The sequence below is a fragment of the Gambusia affinis genome, linkage group LG10 (assembly GCF_019740435.1).
Source record: "Gambusia affinis linkage group LG10, SWU_Gaff_1.0, whole genome shotgun sequence".
NCBI lineage: Eukaryota > Metazoa > Chordata > Actinopteri > Cyprinodontiformes > Poeciliidae > Gambusia > Gambusia affinis.
The window spans coordinates 23,491,475-23,511,867 of record NC_057877.1 but is presented as its reverse complement, the minus strand read 5'-3'; the positions used below and the strand labels follow the sequence as shown (position 1 = coordinate 23,511,867).

Here is a 20,393-nt window from a genome sequence, read left to right as displayed (position 1 = left end):
AAAAGGAAAAAAAACAATATGTACAACGTTTCCTATAACTCTTCGTTTTCAAGAGCACAAAAACTAGAATTGCACCAATGAGGCTTTAACTGACTGATGGCAACTTCTAGTTTTCTTTGTCAGCTAACCTGCTTATTCCAGAAAGAAAATTCTTAGAAAATCTTAGCAAAAAAATCTTTTTTTTTTTCTTTCTAAGATTAACAATTACCAACAGGGTTTCAACAAATTTAATTTTCATTCAACCGTTACAGGTACAAACACTGTGTATTAAAGAAATAAAACATTGGTGCAAGGGTTATTGATTTATTGAATCCAATAGGAAATACACTGTTAGGCATGAAATTATTCAGATTTGGCAGATTTGGAATTAAATTTGTCAGCATGCTTCTTCTGATCAGGAACAGTATGAACACTTTGAAGCTGCCCGACCAGAATCCTAACTGGACAGGCATTTAATGAAAACAACTGCTGAAAGTTACCTCCTGTAAAGTATAATAATAATAATAATTTCTGATAATTGAACCATTCTACAGCCATTATTTGTCCATACTGCATACAAAATATGCTAGAAAAATATTGCAATTACAGACCATAAACAAGATATCATACATGATCAACCAGCTACTACCCTTCTCAGGATTATGCTCTTTTGTCTTCAAATCTGCATTTCTTTAGCTGTCTTAATTTGAAATTGAATTGCATTAATTTATGTCTCTTTTTATTTTAAAAGAAATATGACCATAAACCTTTTTGAAACCCAGAGGGCACAAGTTTTAGCACAGAGTGCTTAAACTTTTATTATTAATACCTTAAACAGTCTATCTCTAAACTGAGGATTGAAATTTTGATTTATCTCTTAAAAACACTCTAATAAAGCTCGTCATCAAAACACAATCGAAGCGAGAACCAAAAAGACTGTCTGTCTTTTTCAGCTAACTGGCCATGTTGTGCTTTCCGCAGCCCATGCATGTAAAACTGGCATGGCTGCGCTGTAAATGTCTGGATGGGGGCTTTCCATTTTAATTACATTGATCCAGGTTTCAGAATCCAGCTTCTCTCCCTGTACACCAATTAGGAAGAGCTACGAGAGGCAGCCATCTTCCTCCTCTTCCCCAGCCCCATCATCCCGGGAGTCTTCACATCCTGGGACTAAAGGGCTTCTCACAACTTTTCACTCATTTATGAACACACACCTTACTGTAATGGCAAAATAAACACCCAAATGTTAACATGCTTTCATGACAAACGTATATCTATATACAGAATGTTTTAAGACACACAAAAAGTGAAATACTACTGCACAAGTGAAACCAGTAACTTCTTAGATGGTGCTGGTCCTTCATGAGTCTTTATGATGATATATTAATCAAAGTAACAAGTTACAATGTTGGGACAGTCATTAGGCATATACCTACACCCAGCGGAGCCATCAGTGCCCTACTTTAACACACTAAAAAGGGAAAGAAAGGGAGGAAGAAAGGGATGAGTGAGTTGAAAGCACAGAAATGTTAAAGTGGACTGAATCTTTGAAGAAAATCTTTTTAGGAATATGTTCACCAGAGCCAAACTTACTGCAGCCGTACTGAGCGGAAATATTTGAATTCTGAAAATTAAACATAGTTTAACATCTTTTGAGAAAAGAAAAGAAAAACTTCTGTTGAGACAAAAGTAGCAAATGTTAAAAGAAAAACTATATTTCCTTTAGGAACACACCAGCTCTAACCTTTCACCCCTAAGACTTGCATTCTTCAAGCACTTAGAAAATATCCTTGATGGACTTCTTAGATAACATAAAACTACGACTTTATCCCACACTGATGGCATTCTGAATCTTCAAAGTATGAATTCTTTTTACACCCTGAAGTGAAATTTAAAAATTCTGAAACCATTTTAAAATAATCAAGTTTGGGTTAACTTTACTAGTGATTAAAGACTGGAAGGGAACTCTCTTTTATTCAATCAAATTAATAGTTGTTATATCCCTGAATATGAAATGTTTTAGCTTGAGGATAGTTTTATCATCAAGGGCAGTTCCTTTTCCTTTTTTGTCTCTCTAGTTTAATTTGGTAGAAAAAAAAAGTAAAACCAATTTTCTTATTTGCTGATTAACAGGATGTAACAACTAATTTCCCAGAAGTCCTCTTCCAATTGGCCGATCAGGGTCACATGATGACTCTTTTCCGTTAAGGCAACAGAACCGCTGTTGGATGTGAAGTGGACTTTGTAGAATATGTGGTGGACCTAAAGATTAGGGTGATGGGAAGGAGGGCTTTCCACCTTCCCACAAAAGGAAACAGCAAAAATAATTTTGCACTTTCTTGAGAGATGCCCGTCTCATATAGGGGTGAGCAATATGGACCTACGGTTTTATTACAATATTTAGCGGTATCGCAGTAATAAAGATAAACGTGATGACGGGAACCATTTACAACATCTGCTTTAGGTAATTATATGACTCTGTGTGTCACAACTATTATAGCCCCACTAACACAAATAATGCTCCTGAAAAACATTCCCATTTGTAATGTGCTTTTTTAGGAGATTTAGAAGTCTGAACTCGGTAACTTTTATTTTTAAGTTTATGGGTGTTAATGACAATAAGGGTAGTTTTGGGGGAGTTTAAAAATCATTAATTAGAATTTATTGTGAAAGCAATAAATCAAAATGGTTATCATAAGCCATTTATCACAATAAATTATTCACAAAATGATAAATAACCACTCCTAGTCTTATAAGTAAACTTATTTTGTTGATCATTTTAAATCTGAATCTAGCAGGGGTTTAAATAATTATGAGATTAACCTTAAATTAACATAGATTACATTAGAATGTCCAGACAAAAAGAAAAACGTGTTAAGACTGAAAAAACAGGGCCCCAAACCTTGAAAGCAGCAGACTACTGACATGTTTTAGAGAACAGAAAAAAAATGTTATAAGAGCTAAACAAAGGGAAACCGCAGAGGCAGCTCATCACATGCGAACGCCAGATGCTGAGAACCCAGTATTTTGGGGTCTCGTAAAACCAACACCAAAAACAAGGCGGGAGGGAAAGGCGGTGTGCAGGAGGTATGAGACATGGGCACAGTCAGAGGTATGGATGCTTTGGTTTCATACAGGAAGGAGACACATTCCCGTAAATCTATTCAAGATATTATTCAGCTATAAACCGTAAAGCATCAGAATGAACAGGAGTGTAAAACGTATCTCTCTTTACAGAAAACACAGTAAGTTTGAGACTTACTGATCGAATTGCATGGGGGCATTGACCAGGACCAGGTGTCTCCAGCATTGCTCGGTGCCATGTGACCAACCTTGTGATTTACTTCCTGGTGCTCCATGGGAGACATCCCAACAAGCACCCCTGTTTAGCACGCCGTAGTAGGTTTGGGTGAAGGGCAGAGTGCAGGGTCAGGGGATGTAATAAGGTTGGACATGAAGAGAAAGGGATCAAACAGAATGGAAGATGAAGATGGACGCAGATACAATGGTGAGGTATTGACGGGCAGACCCTTCGGACCTCAACTCAACCCCCGGGCGCAGGAATGAAAAATGCAGGCTCCCTCAAACGGAGCCGCTTCACACACAAGGAACGAAAATCCCTGCACTCATTCATAGATGAGAAAACGCACCGAAAAAAAATAAAATAAAAAAAAAACCCAGCACAATCTTCATTCCCAACTGTGCTTTCGTAGTGAAATCAATGAGGAACAAAGGAATCAGAAGTGGATTTCTATGTGAATTGCCTGGAGGTTAAGTGAGGAAAAGAAGGCATGTGGAAGGGAACTTTGCAGAAGTTAGAGTAGAGCAGAGAGGAATGAAGGCTCAAGTTCTGAGAAAGAGATACTACGTACTGTGGAGCCGTCTTGCTAAGAAAAGAGCGGAGCACGAGCCTCTTCTTCAAAGAGAATATGCATGGTGTGGTGAGTACTGCTCTGGTAACAATACGATTGTAAAATCTTTATCTCCACAGGCTTCGTGCATGACTCACCTTGACCTGATGGGGGGAGCTCTGTGTCTGCTCTTGTACCTGTAACAATTTCTCTCTGAATGAAACCGCCCCATCATTCTCTTTGCTACAGCAATCCATAACTCAACTCTCGCCATTTGTTATTCTCTCTTTCTACTTTTCTACTCTTCTGTCTCATTTCGTTTCACTCTCATGACTTTTTCTACCTTAATGCCCTTAACCTCTTCTACTTTTCTTTAGAGATTCCCATACTTTTTCGGCGTACATCTCCATGTTTGTCTCTGAACATCCTCTAGGAGCAACAAGTCTCGAGTAGTTTTTCAATTCTGCTCTCCAGATCCCTTCTATTCTTTTCCTCTCATCTCTTGGTCTCATTTCTCGTGATTTACTCCAAATTCTGGAAGAAAAACCTCCAAACTGAAAATAAACTATTCATATCATGTTTACAATTGCATAATGAAAGACAAAATTAAATGGAATTTGATTTTACTATAAAACTGCACTTAAAATATTGATACAATGTGAGACTTAAAAAATATACAATAAAGGAAAACCAAGCTTTTCCTTTATTTATTGCAGCACTATGATCTCAGAGTGGCTAAATATTGTTTCAGGGCAAAAATCTCGTCTCAAAGCATTACATAAGAAGTTTTCATTTGAAACCTGCAACTTTAAAAAAATATACTTTTTTTTAACCAATGTCAGCCTAAAAACTAAACCTGACTGAAAGTCACAGAGGCTTTAAAGTTCAAAGACCCAACGCGTACTCATGACTCCTTTACAAGGAAAAGATTTTGCAAAGACGAGCGATAATCTCAACCTGGCTGTAGAGAGATACAGCACTGATATAACCCTGAAATTGATTGTCCGGGTTTCGGTTTTGCAACATCATAATGTTGGATCACTGAGCATACGTTAAAATGAAGATGCTCATTACAACCCTGATGCTAATTACAGGAAAGGTCAGAGCAAACTATCTGCTGAGGACACAGGGGTCTCTTGAAGTGCAGAGGGCGCTCCTGAAGGCGTTTTTCTACTCTGTAGTGACATCAGCCACCTTCTATGGCGTATTATGTTGGAGCAGCAGCTTCTCCACAACTGAGAGGAAGCTAGTGATAAAGGGCAGCTAGTTCCTTGGATGTCCCTCAACCAAGTGCAGGTGGTGGGAGACAGAAGAACTTTGGCTAAAATAATTGGATAATTTATCTAGCAGAGATGTTACTGAAATTGAAAGCTCCTTCAGTGACAGACTGCTGCATCCTTGGTGCGCAAAGCAGCGTAAGATCCTTCCTCCTTGCAAACTTTATAACAATCACTACTCTCAAAACAAAATCAATAAATGTTTACAACTCTGCTGTTATTTGAAGTTTTTCCTAATTTCAAATAACATCGTTGCTATTTTTCCACATCCCAGCTGATGTTATAGTATTTTCAATTTCTTGTAAAATGTCTGATGATGCTTTTTCCAGCACAAATATTCAAATTTAGTACATTTCATTATATTAACCCATCGAGCTTCTATTCCTATAAAGAAAAAGAGAGTACTTACTGTACAGTTTCTTATTCTTTATATTTTTATTTTAGTTAAATATGCATGTTGCATTTAACTCACTGCTGTTGCACCAGAACTTCTCCACTGCGGGACAATAAAGAATATTTCTATTCTGTTCAACTGTAAAAGCACACCATGGTATACAGAAGGAGACAAAATGAACCAACATAGAGGAACAGGAAGGTGGAACTTGATGCAAATTTTAAGGAGGGCATTGCGATATATCCAGCTCATTAAACATGCATTTCTAAGATAACTGAGAATTTTCATTTTTGCTTTTTTTGAAGAAGAATGATTTATCAAATCACAGAATTTGCTTTAAATAATCTGTAACCACTGTAAAATATTTAAATCCAGGTTTGACCAGCCCACATGTTGCCATTTTGTTGCAAGTCTAATTATAAGGTGGTCCTAATGCCCAAAAATAGCACTTAAAATTCTTGTTTTAGCTGTTTTTTTTTCTCTTTAAAAAATTCTTATTCTTTAAATCAAATTTTTAGATACAGTTTTCATGTATCTAAAAGAGAATTTCTGGTCAGTGTAGATTTCTCCAGTTCAAGTCTGACCAATCAAGTATTTCAGATCTTGAGCTACATATAAGTTTTTAATACTTCCTTTCTTATTCCAAATTAAGTGTCAAGTCAAAAGCCCTCACCTTCATTTCAAAGACTCAATAAAATACAGTAAACTCCATCAGACAAAGATCCTGATTTATTCCATATTCCATTTTTAGTTTGTGAATAAAGTAAAACTTTTTAAGTTTGATTTAAATGTGATCTGATTTTTCGGAGTTAAAACATGGGTCAGCTAAAACGCTTGTTTTTATCCGTTTTTTGTTTTTTTTTTTGTAACCAGGTGAGAAGTTGTTGCACTTGCTGCTTTGTTCGGCTACTGATGTTTCGCACCACAATTTTCACCATGAAGCTCCTGTGAACTTATGCCCTGTAAGCTGAGCTCAAAGTTCTTCCTCGCTCGTTCTCCACCTCTATGCCTGAGGCATTGTGGAGAAGGTGCAGTCAGCGATGCGTTGAGATGCAGCTCAAACCATCACAAACTCATGGGAGTTGGGAGACGAAGAGAGGAAAATGTGGGCAGGTCCTAAGTCAACAATCTGTCTCTGAATTTGGGCTCATCTGTGAGTAGTGAGGGCACAGAGAAGCTGTTAAACAACAAGGTCGGACTGACTGTTGTCCACGTCCAACATTACTCTGCCTCTTACTCTTCCCCCCTTTGTTCGTTCTGCTGTGGGGTCTTCAGCTCTGCTTGTCTCTACTCAGTGTGGTTCAGAAAAAAAGCCCCGCAGCATTTTGCTCCTGACTAATCAAACTAGTCAGTGTCACCGTGCAGCCTTATCTAAAACACATGGCCATGTCAGTTTCCTTCATTCGAAAGCTTTTCAATGTTCAGCAGGTTCTACAATTTAAACAAAAGTCAACCCAGAGTTTCAGGGCCTCCGAGACGGCACAGAAAAAATCCAAAACTAATATTTTATACGTAACGAGTAAAGAAATCTGTGATGTCACTGTTGATAACAAATATAAATAAAAATACTGTGGTGTAGGAACATACAAGACTGTCAAGTACAGTGCCATATCAAAGTGTGCATACCCCTAAAAATCTACAATTATTGTTTTATTGGCATTTCTGGTTATAGAACAAACAAAAAACAAGCATATATCCCCCTTTCCTCTGATAATCCAAAATAAAATCCAGTGGCTTCATTCAGTAAATGGAGTCAACTTGTGAGTAATTTAATCTCAGTATAAATCCAGCTGTTCTGTGAAGGCTGTAAAGTGAACAAACAGCATTAAGAAGACCAAAGAACACAGCAGGGAAGAAGTAGAGGAGATATTTTAAAAAAGTAGATGTTTGAGTTATAAAATAATACCCCAGGCTTTGAACATCAAACCACATCGTCCAATAAAATGACAGAATGGGTAAGGAGACAATAACCAGAGAAGCAGCCAAGTAGATTATTGTAACTCTGGGGGAGCTGCAGGACAACTGTTAGTCATGCACTCAGCAAATCTGGCATTTATGGAAGAAAGGCATGAAGAAAGTCATTGTTGGAAGAAATCCATCAGCAGCTCTGTTTGCAGTTTACCACCAGCCATACAGGGAACAGCCAACAGGTGGAAGTTGCTCTGGCCAGATGAGATTGAAATTGCATTGTTTTTGGCCTACGAGCAAAGCGCTACATGTGGTGGTAAACTAGCGCTTCACTTCAGCTCAGTTCTTTATTGTCCCACATGGGGAAACTTGGTTCACAGCAGCAGACAGTCGAGGCATAAACCACACACGTCAACACAAATACCACACTAAACAACAAGGAATAAAACTCTGAAATGCTCCAAAATGTTCTAAAATCTGCCAAGCTTAGTCAAAATTAATTAGGAGCTTTAAAAGCTCTTGGGACTAAAGGATATTCCAGCCAAGTGCATCCTATAGATGGCAACCTGCACCTCTGATTTGAAGGGAAGAGAACAAATTTCTCTAAAAGAGGATGGTTTCTGCTGGCTGGGATGTCTGGAGACTTTTTCACAATTTGTCTGATATCAGACAGAGAGAGCACTGCCAATTATTTTGTTCTTATATTTTAAGAATAAGTTGCTAAAATAAGCAATAGACAAAATAATTAATCTCTAATCAGCATTTTATCAATGCCAAAAATATGTTACCATCTTAGAAAATACTGCTTGTGCAGACTTTTATTGCAAATCACTGCAGAGTGTTGTTCAAACTTGAGAAAACTGTTAAAAATTGTTCCCAGGTAACTGAAACTGTCCAAAATTCCCACTGGAGATTCCTTGAATATTATTGGTACAGAAGGGTGGGTTTTTCTCTTCATGTCATTTGTTTTACTGATATTCAACTTGAGGCAACTCTCATCACACTACTTCATAAAGTAGTAAAGAACAGTTCCATATTGGATCTCTCCATCCTGCAGCAGACTGACTACAACAGTGTCATCTGCAAACTTCAGGAAGTTTGTTTTAAAAAAAGAAAAAACACTCTTGCAGTCATTTATGCATAAAACATGCAACAAATTCAACAAAAAAATATTCATGCACTACTTAATGTTGGTTTATACAAATAAAATCCCAATAAAATTCATTGAAGTTGGTCATAATAATGTAAGAAAGTTCAGATTTTCTTATTACAGTGTATATCCCAAGTATGCAGGGTTTAAAATGGCCTGTCTGTTGATGTGCATGTTTGAATGTGTGTGTTCCTCTGTCACTCCCTCCTCCGACTGTAAGGTGACAGAGTGTGCACATATTCCAACAGCTTACCTCGTAGAGGAGGCATCCTAGCGACCAGATGTCAGATTTGAAGTTGTAGCCGTTTTCATGTATCCTCTCTGGTGACATGTAGTAAGGGGTACCCACTGGAACACAAAGGCAGAGAGGGAGGAGGGATGGAGCGAAGGGGAGACGAAGACAAATAGAAAGAAATAGGCAGAGGGATAGAAAAAAAAGGTAATATTAATATGTTGCAGTAAACAAGAAAAATAAAAAAAATTTAGTCTATATTATATAAAAACATTTGCCTTTACAATTGATCACTTTTGCTCCATTGCATACCTCGGTGGCATTACACAGACCAAAACCAAACATAAAGCCATATATACACACATATGTGTATATACAAACACATGTACAGAAATTATACCCACACACATAAATCGGTTCCCATTAGTGAGACTCCATAATGATCTGAAACAGTAGTCAAAGCTGGCCCATTTCCACTTCTGGTTTTGAAACTCAAGAATCCCCAACTGCCAAGGCGGATGGCAAAGCTCCAGGAAATCAGACCATCACCCAACTGGACCCAAAGAGGAGGCACAGCTTCGCTTCACATCCATGACGCACTGCAGGAGGCTTTGGAAATTTGCTGTTTTCTTAGCAGACTTTGACTGGCTGCTTTTATCATCTGCTTTCCGTTTACTGTGAATTCCCACGTAAAAGTCTATCAAGCAAATCCAGCGGGGGCATTTTATTGATCACATATGGTTAGAAGATGGAAACTTCACCAAGTTCTTAGACTTCTTTTACATCCACTCAAACAGCAGCATGAAGGGTGGCTCACTAAAATATAAACGTAATCTGTAGGATTCACATAGTCAACGTAACCGATGACGACTATTATGCAAAATGTCTACATCAATGTTTTTACTCAACACATCATGCTCATGCATTTATCTTTTATTTAAACTTTTTAACAAAAGTTACAGACTCCTGTCTGCAGTCTGCAGGCGTTTGTGTGTGTGCGGGCGTGTGCACGTGTGTCTGCAGGAAATCATATTAAACTGTGTTTGAGATGCAATTTCAAAGCAAACATGGTGGAAAAAGCATCTGATTCCATGTCAAATGAGCTATGTTACTTTAACATTTTTTTTCTCAAAACTTAAAGTGGTCTATAATATACCAAGTACTTCAAGTCAAGGGATGATAAACTGGTAAAAATTTGAGTTTCTATAGGGTTTGTTATGGATTATAGTAAAACAGCCACTGTGAGGGAGAAGCATCCAAAGAGACAAAACAGTCCTAACAATAAAGCCAGTATATGCTGTTGAACACAAATTATGAAGTTATTTCTCTTCCATGTTTTTCTCTTGATGAAGCATTTGGACCAGGAATGGCCAAAGTGCGGTCTGTGGGCCACTTCAGCCCTTGGAATGATTTTGTGCAGCTCCTGACTTCAGACTGAAAAAGTAGCACAACTGGGCAAAAAACCAAAGAGTTGATATAGATGGAAAGATTTTGTTTTTATTTGGGGTCAGATTTCATATCTGTATAAAATGGAAAATTTTACATTGACACAATGTTTTTGTCTTAATTAGCCTCACATTTTGCTTTTATCAAGGCAAAGTTTGGCACACAGTGACCCATATCCTTATCTTGTTGCTCAGAATAGAAATACAAACCTAGATTTAAAAAAAAAACAGTCAACCCAACTCAAACAAGGTATCTTTCTTTTAAAAACATCAAAGGTGTTCAACCCATTTTATGTCTCAAATCTACAATGAAAGTTACTGAGTGACATGTTTTTGATTGAAAGATGCTCAGAATGCAGAAAGACATTTTTGTACATTTTGTCTCACTGGTTATATCTGGATTTAGGTAAATGTGCAGTAGCTGTTGAGTTTACAGCTGAAGAGAGCTGGTATGTGTGAGCATCCCTCAGCTTGGATAAAAATATTGAAAGAAAAATGGTCAAAAACAGGACTGAGATTTGTTTTCGCACAGAAACTCTCCAAGCCATTCAGCACATTAAATGGTCTAACGGAGGTCAAATTATAAACTGTAATTAAAAAAAAGTTAGAGGGAGAGGCATTAGACTAGACATCTACTGACCTCAAAAGCTAGCACTTTTAAATTTGGTGAAGATCTAATTGGGTGGAGAAAATCAGCTTTAATCTTAGATGAGTGACTCTGAATAAAAAAAAGCGTTATATGTCATTCTGAAAATAATCAGTATCCACAGTGGCATATAGAGGAAGAAAGGGAGAAAGTGGAAGAATACAGGGATTGCCGCTTTAATTGGTTATCAGGTTTTCATTGTAGTTTAGGTACATTATTGGCTCTCTGGCTGTGTATGTGCGCGTGTGGGCGTGCATGTGGGTGTGTGTGTGTATTAACACCCATGTTTGTGTGAGAGCTCTGAGGCCTCCCGGTGCGGTCTGAACAGGCTCCCCTAACATCCATTATTAGTTGATTAAAAGAATCAGCCTCCCTTATGCTAATAGTTGCATAAAAAGGGCTGCAGCGTCGGGCTCTGGCTCCTTTAGTGAGCCGAATTAAGGACACATTATTTATTCATGCAAATAAATTGAAAGTCATGTAGGGATTGATTTCCATTATAGTGAATAGCAATGACAACACTGTTTTCGCTGCATAACGGCTTAAGTGTTGTTGAATGGGAGGTGAGATGCCATCGAGTATAAAGAACGCAGCACTTCTGAACCCCTGCTGAGCGTACAGTGAAATGAACAAAAACTTGTCTCATTTGAGATGCACTCGTTGATTTGATGCCATTTCCTTATAAACTTTAAACCTAAAGCTCCAACAAGACTATTTCAATGTTTCAGACAGAGTTTCCATTAATAAACCTGCTTTTATCTGCGCTCCATTACAGCTTCCACTACGCAGAATTTTGAATCACAGTCGAAGGCGATGAATTAATTTTCATTCAGACTTCTGTGTTTGAATCCAGGCAGCAACACAGTCAGACTGAAATGGAGAAAAAATTCTGAGATGTTTTCTGCTGCAGTTCTTTTGTTGTTGTTGTTGTTTATTCTTTCTACACATCAATCTGAGCCATCATCCCAATTCAACTCTCTACCAACCTCTTCTTTCTTGATTGCATGCCTTTACACCTTCCAACAACACATACTTTAAATTACAAGATGAAATCAGGGTAAATTAGAGTTATAAAAAAAGTACACATAATATAAATTCCATATATAAAGCACCGTTTCAGAAAGAGAATCCGACCATCAGATTTATTTAGCAGAATGATCCTTAACAGACCAGCAACTTCACCACTAAATGCCTAAAATAACCAAGAGGCCAGATTGAAGGCCGTGTGGACTGGACTTCAATCTGACTGAAATGCTGAGGTATAACCTTAACCAGGCAGTTTAGCTTGAAAACCTTCTAATGTGGCTAAAATAACAAGTCTATAAACCAAAAGTGACCAAATCTCTTTCACATTGATGTAAAAGACTAATCGCCACTTATCACAAAGCTTGGGGGCAGATCTTGCAACAACCAATTTGGTTTAGGGGACATTTTCAGAGAGTTTGATTGGTCTGAATAAATCTCTTCCCCAACTTGTTAACTTGTCTTTTATGAAAAGTAAGAAATTAGCAAAGTGCTAATCTCAGACTAAGATTAGCACTTTGCCAAGACTGATAAATTTTAAGAAACAGTTAAATTCCCCACGAGGGACCATTAGACACTAAATTAAATATACTACGCTCAAACTGTGGTACACTGAGTATTTAATATGTTTCCTTTGTACTTTCACATTGTAAGAAGATACTCAACTTTAACCCACACTTTATTTTATGTTTGGTTAAGGCCTTATGAATTTAAAGACACAAAATTTTAACTTCTATTTTGTTCTATTTTCTTATCAAGAATGATAATGTTTGACAGTGAATTACTGTACCCTCATCGAAAGTATTTACCGAACTGTGATTTAATCTACCCTCAGACCCCTGGTGTATGTTCAAACTAAACTGAGGGTGTTTCAGCACAAGTCCATATCTGTACAGAAGACAAAAAGGATATCTTCTCCATCTCTCTCAGTGTGTGCAGTGTTCTAGACAGGGGAAAAAGAAGTGTGCATGTGTGTTGGTGTATGTACTGAGAAGCAGCTGAGTTGAAAGCCTTGGAGCTGACAGGCTGTAAGCCTGGACCTCCATCTCAGCTCCACCACCCAACTCCTCTGTTCAGCTGGGTGGCTGGGCTCATTACAAACCCACGCAATGGCATGCATACACACTGCGCTTCTGCGGCCATCTCTGTGAGGTCATTTAATGTCACAATGCAATCCCCTGCTCCTTTCGCTTCAACTTCAGCAGATGACTTCAGCCTTCATCCTGACATTCCTTCCACCCGTCGCACTAAAGCCAGGGCTTCGTTTGCAAACAGCCACCTTATGTTTTTCACAGGAAGAGGAAGAGACAGAACGTCCTCACTTTTTAAAAATGGGAACACTGGAATGATCAAAAACTAAAATCTGGTTCCCACAAAAGCAGTCAGACACAGATATAAATACCTATCTCTCACCACTCCACCCCACAGCTTTTCTACCCTTTCTTCCTCCTATGTTTCCTGCCATTCTCTCATTTTACTCTGTTCTTGCCAACTTCTTTTTTCTCCTCTTTTTTGTCACTTTGTCACACTCCTTTCTTCTACCTGAGACACTGTACATTTTTTTCACTTTTTCTCTGTCACCCCTTCCTCTGTTTCTTGCGCTCATTTCATTTTTTTAGTACCATAATGCCTCTCTCCTGTTCTTGCTCGCTTTGCTCTCTTTTCACTCGCTTCCATTCTCCCAATTCTAGTTTTCTCACACCTTCTCCCTCTCTCTCTGCTTCACCTACGCCGTCATCTTTCCCTGACTAAAAGTCAAAGCACCAGAGGGAGGGACAGCGGGAAGGAGAAGTGACAACAAGCAAGGCACAGAAACAGCAGCAGGAGAGAAGGTGAGGTGACAGAGAGAGACAGAGAAGATCTGCTGTTTGAAACACACAGTGAGAAATGTCAAGGGGAAAGCCAGACGGAGGAGGAGGTGGGGGAATGAAGCGAGTCTCTTGTGTCGATAGGTCATGGTAACCTACAGACTTTATCAGCTTTTTCCAGTCCAGGAACGTCCACAGATATCTGGATTTGGTAAATACATTTACACATAAATTGAATGTTTTTTTTCTTTTTTCTTTTTTGCGTATCGGTCTAAAGCAGAGAGACGGTGGAAATCAGCGAGAAAAACTGACAAGTTCCTCCTGATGCTTTAAGCATCGTCTGCGAAAAACAACATGCAAATGAACCCAACAGTATCAAAACTGTTGTTACTGAGGGGGGAGAAAAATCAACGGTTAGTTGATTTTTAAGTGGTTTAAGTTTTAAAAAGCAATGTTTTTTATGATTCTATACAAAAAAATAATACACAAGGATTAACATTTACCATGTCGAGTGCAAAAAACATGCACAACAAAAAAAAAAACAATCTCCACTGATTCAGACTCACTGATCACCTTGACCACACTTCAGGCGGAGCTGCCTGTCCTATATCAGCCTAAAGAGGGTGCTGTGGACTCAGCTTTTAATGAGCAATCACACACGCACACATATTTTCAATCTTCTCTTCTGGCACTGTAGGATGTTTGGTTGATAGAGCTTCTGTTTTAGCTGGTCATGTGACTAACACGTTCTCAAAGTCTGAGCTGCTGTAGCACTGGGGGCTGAGAATAGCACACAGTTTGAGGTAATAACAGTTCGACACAGGAGGAGACACGGTGTGAATGGCATCCCAGTTGTCTGTGGAATTTGTTTTACTGAGTTTTCCAGTGTATGAAGTTGCAGAAATGTCCAGAGGGATGCTGGGTAACAGCACAGCTGATAGAACTCCAAGCGTCGACACTGATGTCTATCAGATTTTACATTGTTTTCTGACATTTTAATACTGTCTGAAGTCTGACACTCTGGAGCCCAGACTGGAAATTATATGTGAATCTCAATAATCATCTGCTTTTTCAGGTGTGTATGATGAACCGAAAAAGTATTTATATACAAAACGTCAGTAAATATCGGTTTCACAACACAATTTAAAACGTGGGTATTTCAGTAGTAGTATTACTAATAATGTTCTTCTTTTTCTTTGTCTCTTTGACACTTCTCCAAACCTAGAAAATACTTTATACTTTTCCAGACTCTGCGGGAGCAATGATTAAAGTGTATATTACAGAATATTTCTTATGTCTTGTAGTTACCACAAATACATTATAATCATTTATTACCATCTAGTAAGATTTTCAAGAGGCAGTCACATTTTTCACACTGGCATTTGTTTAAAGTAATGTGTGCAAACATACGTATTTCATCACACAACTTCCGTATTCTGAGGGAAGCATTTTCAAGTTTAAGCTGTAGAAACCATTATGTTCAAATATGTGGCAACGACAGCTACTTTTTGCAATGCAATGCTCTTCTGGGAACCATGGGTTTTAACATCCATTAGACTGTTTTGTTCTAACTAAACATTGCAGCAGAACCAGCACACCTTGTCATGGTAAAATAACTTTCTGACAACACTGACAAAAAAACCCCAAAAACATCTTGAGTATGAGCTCGAGAAACACAACAGAGCTGAAGGTGTTGACTTGGACCAACCTCTGACTTCCCAGATCCCTACTTGACATCTCTGAGACAGACAAGAACAAGCCCAGTCCATCAAGACCACATTCTGCAACAGTTGGCACCACAAGGCTATAAAAATATACATGTCAACACCACGTCCCATTTAAGATCATGCTGTCCTGCAAATATCAAATGAATTTTAATGATGGATGGAGTTTCTTTCTGCAAAAACAAAACATTTGCTTCCTTCCAGATGTTAAAATCCAGTTAATACAGGCGGAGATAAACAATTTACGACATGTTACTCCATGTTCTTATTTGGTAAAGAAAACCAAGTCATTAGGCTTGAACACTGTGTAAAAAGTCAAGTACACACCATAAATCTAGAGGTTGTGGAACTAATTTTAGCAGCTTCAAATTTAAGAGTCTTTTGTTTGATCAGTTCAGTTTTTCACCTTGCCTAGGCATCAATGGCTTGAATTGCCATTAGTAATTAGAAAAACACTGATAGTCCGCTGGAGATGGACTCCCATGACCCTGCAAGGATAAATGTGTGAAGACAATAGATGGATGACTGATGGATACTGTAAATCCCACTGGGTTTTCTCCTTGGAACTAGAATGAGTTCAACTGAGTTGTAATGTTGTTCCCAGATTTGGCTTTTAAATCCAAGACAAAGCAAATATAACTGGGTTTGGCCCTGGACTTTAATAGATCAATACAACACTCAACGTCAAAAGAGTCCAAGGTCCAACAGTAAGCCAGAGATCTCAGGACATCGACAACAACTTCTGCATTCTTTGTCTTAGGTGTTCCTTATTTACCTGGGCAAAGGACTGTCACCTCTTGATAAAACACACTGACTAATGAATGTGATTTTGGTTGAGTTTGGATGATCTTAAGTCCAAATTAAGAGCAGCAATCTACCAGGAAATTCAAGAGCAATTTCTGCTTCCTTCTGCTGACAAGCTTTATGGAGATGCTGATTTTATTTTGCAGCTGTCGCTGGAACCGCTCCATAGTCAAAACTAATTCAGTGACTGCCCTCGACTCACCAAAAACAGTTTTATTAGTCTTATGCAAAATTGAAATTTTTGGAGAAATAAAATTCAGGGTTTTATTCACTGCAATACACAGTCATCAAAATTAACAAAAATAAATATAAGAAATATATTGCCATGCTGTAAACAGTTTTATTTCTTCATAAATTTTTGATACGTTTAATTAACTGAGATGCAGCTGTATAAAAACCTAGTGCACAAAGAAAAAACAAAACAAGACCAAAATTAAATAGCCTACAAAATCTGTCAATTGTGACAAGATCTGAGTCCCAGATTAAAAGCAAAATGTGAAAAGAAAATGGTAAAACGGAATTTTGTCCACTTTTTTACTGTGTCCGCACCCTAATTTATTTGGGGATTTTGTGCAGAAACTTTCACTTCCTTGAAGGAAAAATTGGGTGTTACATGATGTTATTTCCTACCAGTGACTAACCGGTCCATCAACATGAACAATAGCCATGATTGTAGAGAAGGCTAGCTTGTTTTATTGCAGCCGGTTTAAGTAAGACCTGTGTGACTCCAGCCTCAGTCCTTAATGGCGTCAGGGTCAAAGGTCAAGCCAACAGGAAGCAGTTAAGTGGCCTATGGCAGAGCAGGACTAAGCTCTGAGAAGGCTTGACGACTACGTGACACCAGACTCACCATGCCTAATGAAACACTGGTGGATTAGAAGCTCAGCATTCCGATCTGCGTATCGGTGTATGAATGGGTGTGTGTTTGTGAGTGCGAATGGGTGAATGTGACTCTAGTGTAAAGTGCTTTGAGTGGTCAAAATGACTGGAAAAGCGCTATATAAGTTCAGTCCATTTACCATTTTACCATTTACTTATGTGTAGACTGTTGTGACTTACCAAGAGAGTGAGCAGCAGTTGTTTTGGAGCTGAAGAATCTTCCCAGTCCCAAGTCTCCCAGTTTAACCACACCAGTAGCTGTGATGAACACATTGGCTGGCTTGATATCTGAGAAAAGAAAATCACAAACAAAATAAATTCTGAAAAATCGCCCAATTTAATTTGGCAACTGTTTTTTTTTTTTTTTTTTTTTGGTCAGCACACAAAACAGGCACCTTAATAAGAGACATTAAAATATCATTTCAGTTAATGTGGGCGTTAGCAAGCTGTTTTCTGAAGTAATGGTAATGTGACCTGCCGAAGCCTTTGAAATTTACAGCACCCGTATAATTGTAAGCAGCTTTTGAATAGGCCGTCTCTGCTAAGTGGCTGTTAGAGCTCAGAGCTCAGGGTTCATTTGTGTCCCTGTGTCCTAATCAAAGTCAGCATTAATGGAAATACATCACCTGTAACTGAGAGGGTCTCTGAACGAGCAGCAATCTGTGCACATGAATCCAGAATGAGACCTCATAAACAGAGCACTTTTTTTAGATGATGTGCTTGTTAACAGCTAGACTTTAAGCCTGTCAAGGTGCTAGAGCAGATAACAGAGATTTATTATTATTGTTTGACTTTCAGATTTGCCTTTCGCCAAGTTAAAAGATTGTTTCACTTTCTGGTAACAGTTTGCTTAAGTAGTTTTCTTCTCATCATGGGATTCGGGGGATTAGAGGCGAATAAGAAATCGACCTGTGACCAGAATAAGACAATTTGCAACTTGATTGGTCCTGAACAATGACCGACTGATTGACAATTCAAAGAAGCAATCCTTTTCCTAGTAGAGATGGCAAAATACATGAATTCTACTAAGAAGCACTGACAACACTTCTTAATGTTGATGACGTCATAACAGAGAGTTGGCCATTTTCACTACCTGTGGTGTGTCTGAAAACGAATTGTGAGGAATAACACCAATGCGAGATGTTTAAGAAGAAAACATGCTGAGATCAGTCAGAAAGAAATAAAAAAAGTCAGCAACAAATAAGTCAGAAAGAAGGTCACAAAGTCAGAAGAAAAAAATAAAGTAAATAGAATGAAACTGAAAAAGAAAAAAGAAACTAAGAAACAAATAAATAAAGAAAAGAAAAAACAAACGAACTTTGGAAGGATGGATAGATAACAGATTCCTCTGTTTTATATTTCAGAGATTTCAGCCACCATCTCATGAGGAAAAAAAGCATAGAAAACATTCTGTTTTCACCGACAATGCCTCCCAACTCCACTTGACCCAGTTGGCATGTGAAACTGGAGATTACTGATGCCTGATGAAACCATAATACCTCTGAATGAGCTCAAGCTTACTGATATTTATTGACATCCAGTTACCACATTTCCACTTCAAACCCTGAGGAGCTTGCAGAAGATTACTTTTGATTTACAAAACATCCAAATGTTGGATAACAGTTTACATTAGACGTGTGCTGAGCGATCAGCCACCGATCATAATTGTCCGATTTCCATGAAAAAATGTATGATCAGTGATTGCAGATCACTGTCTCTTGTTGCCGATCACACAAACTAATCACCTATATCTCACTTTGCAGCCTGCGTGTTTAGCTTATTTCCTCTTTTCTTCACTCTGCGAAAGCACGCGGCAACAAATCCTAAGCAATGCCGTGTACAACTTCCAATGCTCAGAGTAAACGGGGGAAGTGTGTATGTTGCGATGGAAAATACCTCGGTGGTAAAGAACGTCAAAATGCATCAACACAACGAATCTAAAATGACATTTAAAAAACAAACACTTGACGGAGTCTGGCTACACTGCAGGAAAAAAAAGACATCTGGAGCAGCTGGGTAACAGGTAAAGCAGTGCACAAGTACAAACACTCACTTGGATTAACATGATGGTCAGAAAGCTAAACAAATAACACCAAAAGTAATTTAAGTCAATGGGCTGGTGGTAGAAGACACTGGTTCATAAATGTCCATACATTTTTGACTAAATATTGGTCTTTCTTGTAAGTGAAGGAAAATGGTGAAGCCTTTAATCTCACTAACCCAGAGTGTACAGCAACAGGTGGAGGAGGGGTCCTACACCACAAAACAGACCTGGGAACATAAAACTACTCTGGCAATTTCTCTAGCATCTCAGTGAAAGGACTTTACATCAAAGAAATTATATTTTTCCATTTTTTAAAAAGTGACTATTTAAAATCCTGTAACACCTTGATGTTAGTAAACATCTCATGGATAAAGGTAGATATGAAGCAACAGCGTTGTTTCACATAAAAAACAAGTATATACTGACTATGAAATTAGAAAGTCTGTAAGAATATGAAACAGTGATGGTGCCAAATGAGTAGCACTTATAAAAGATAAAAACAAACTGTTTAATTACCATAGTGGAAGTACAGAACAACGCCCTGACCCATCAGAAAATTCCCTATTAAGATGCACTGAAGCATTTATGTGTAGAACAACGCTACCTCTGTGCATAACTCTTCGGGAGTGCATGTGTTCAAGAGCACTGCAGAGCTGGACGAAGTACTTCCACACCGTTCTCTCTGGGATGAGCCTCCTCTGCTTCTTAAAGTGCTGCAGCAGGAAAACAAAAACAAAGAGCCAAGGTTACATTAAAATGCAGCAGGGGCAACAGACAAACAAAAGATTTTACTACAAATCGGAAAAAAGTACAAAGGATAGAGTTACTAGGTTGGCATGTAAGATTTTATGTCTTTGTAGAGTATCCTTCCCCACACACTGACTCCACTCCTAATGCAAGCCAGACCAGACTATCGTCTGTCCCTTGCATAGCCAAGTTCTGTCTCATTTTCTCTGCAGCGTACAATGGAAAGCACATGCATTCTCCGGAGCAAAGAAAAAGAAATTTGTGGTGCCTTCTTAAACTCCACCATCTGGCACACAGGACTCTTGTTGCGCTCAGCCCACAGTGGCAGAACGGTTCCTCCTGTTTTCAGAGTTTATGCACGTATTACTATTTGGAAGGCTAGGAGTTGTTCTTGATTATCAACACTGTGGTTCAGCTGAAAAACAAAAGCAAAGTGATGACACGAAGGCAAACTGATCAACTATGACTAAATGAATTAACTG

The 20,393-nt window shown here is 38.4% G+C and overlaps 1 protein-coding gene across 1 annotated transcript in view; it reads right to left on the bottom strand.

Annotated features, from left to right (window-relative positions):
• Positions 1-20,393, bottom strand: part of nek7 (NIMA-related kinase 7) — a 78,916-nt gene that overhangs the window by 12,527 nt on the left and 45,996 nt on the right. The window contains exons 5-7 of the mRNA XM_044129979.1: positions 19,769-19,877; positions 17,301-17,408; positions 8,813-8,907 (exon numbers count right to left, since the gene is read on the bottom strand). Coding sequence (XP_043985914.1) covers positions 8,813-8,907; positions 17,301-17,408; positions 19,769-19,877 — 312 coding nt within the window. The remainder of the gene's footprint in view (positions 1-8,812; positions 8,908-17,300; positions 17,409-19,768; positions 19,878-20,393) is intronic.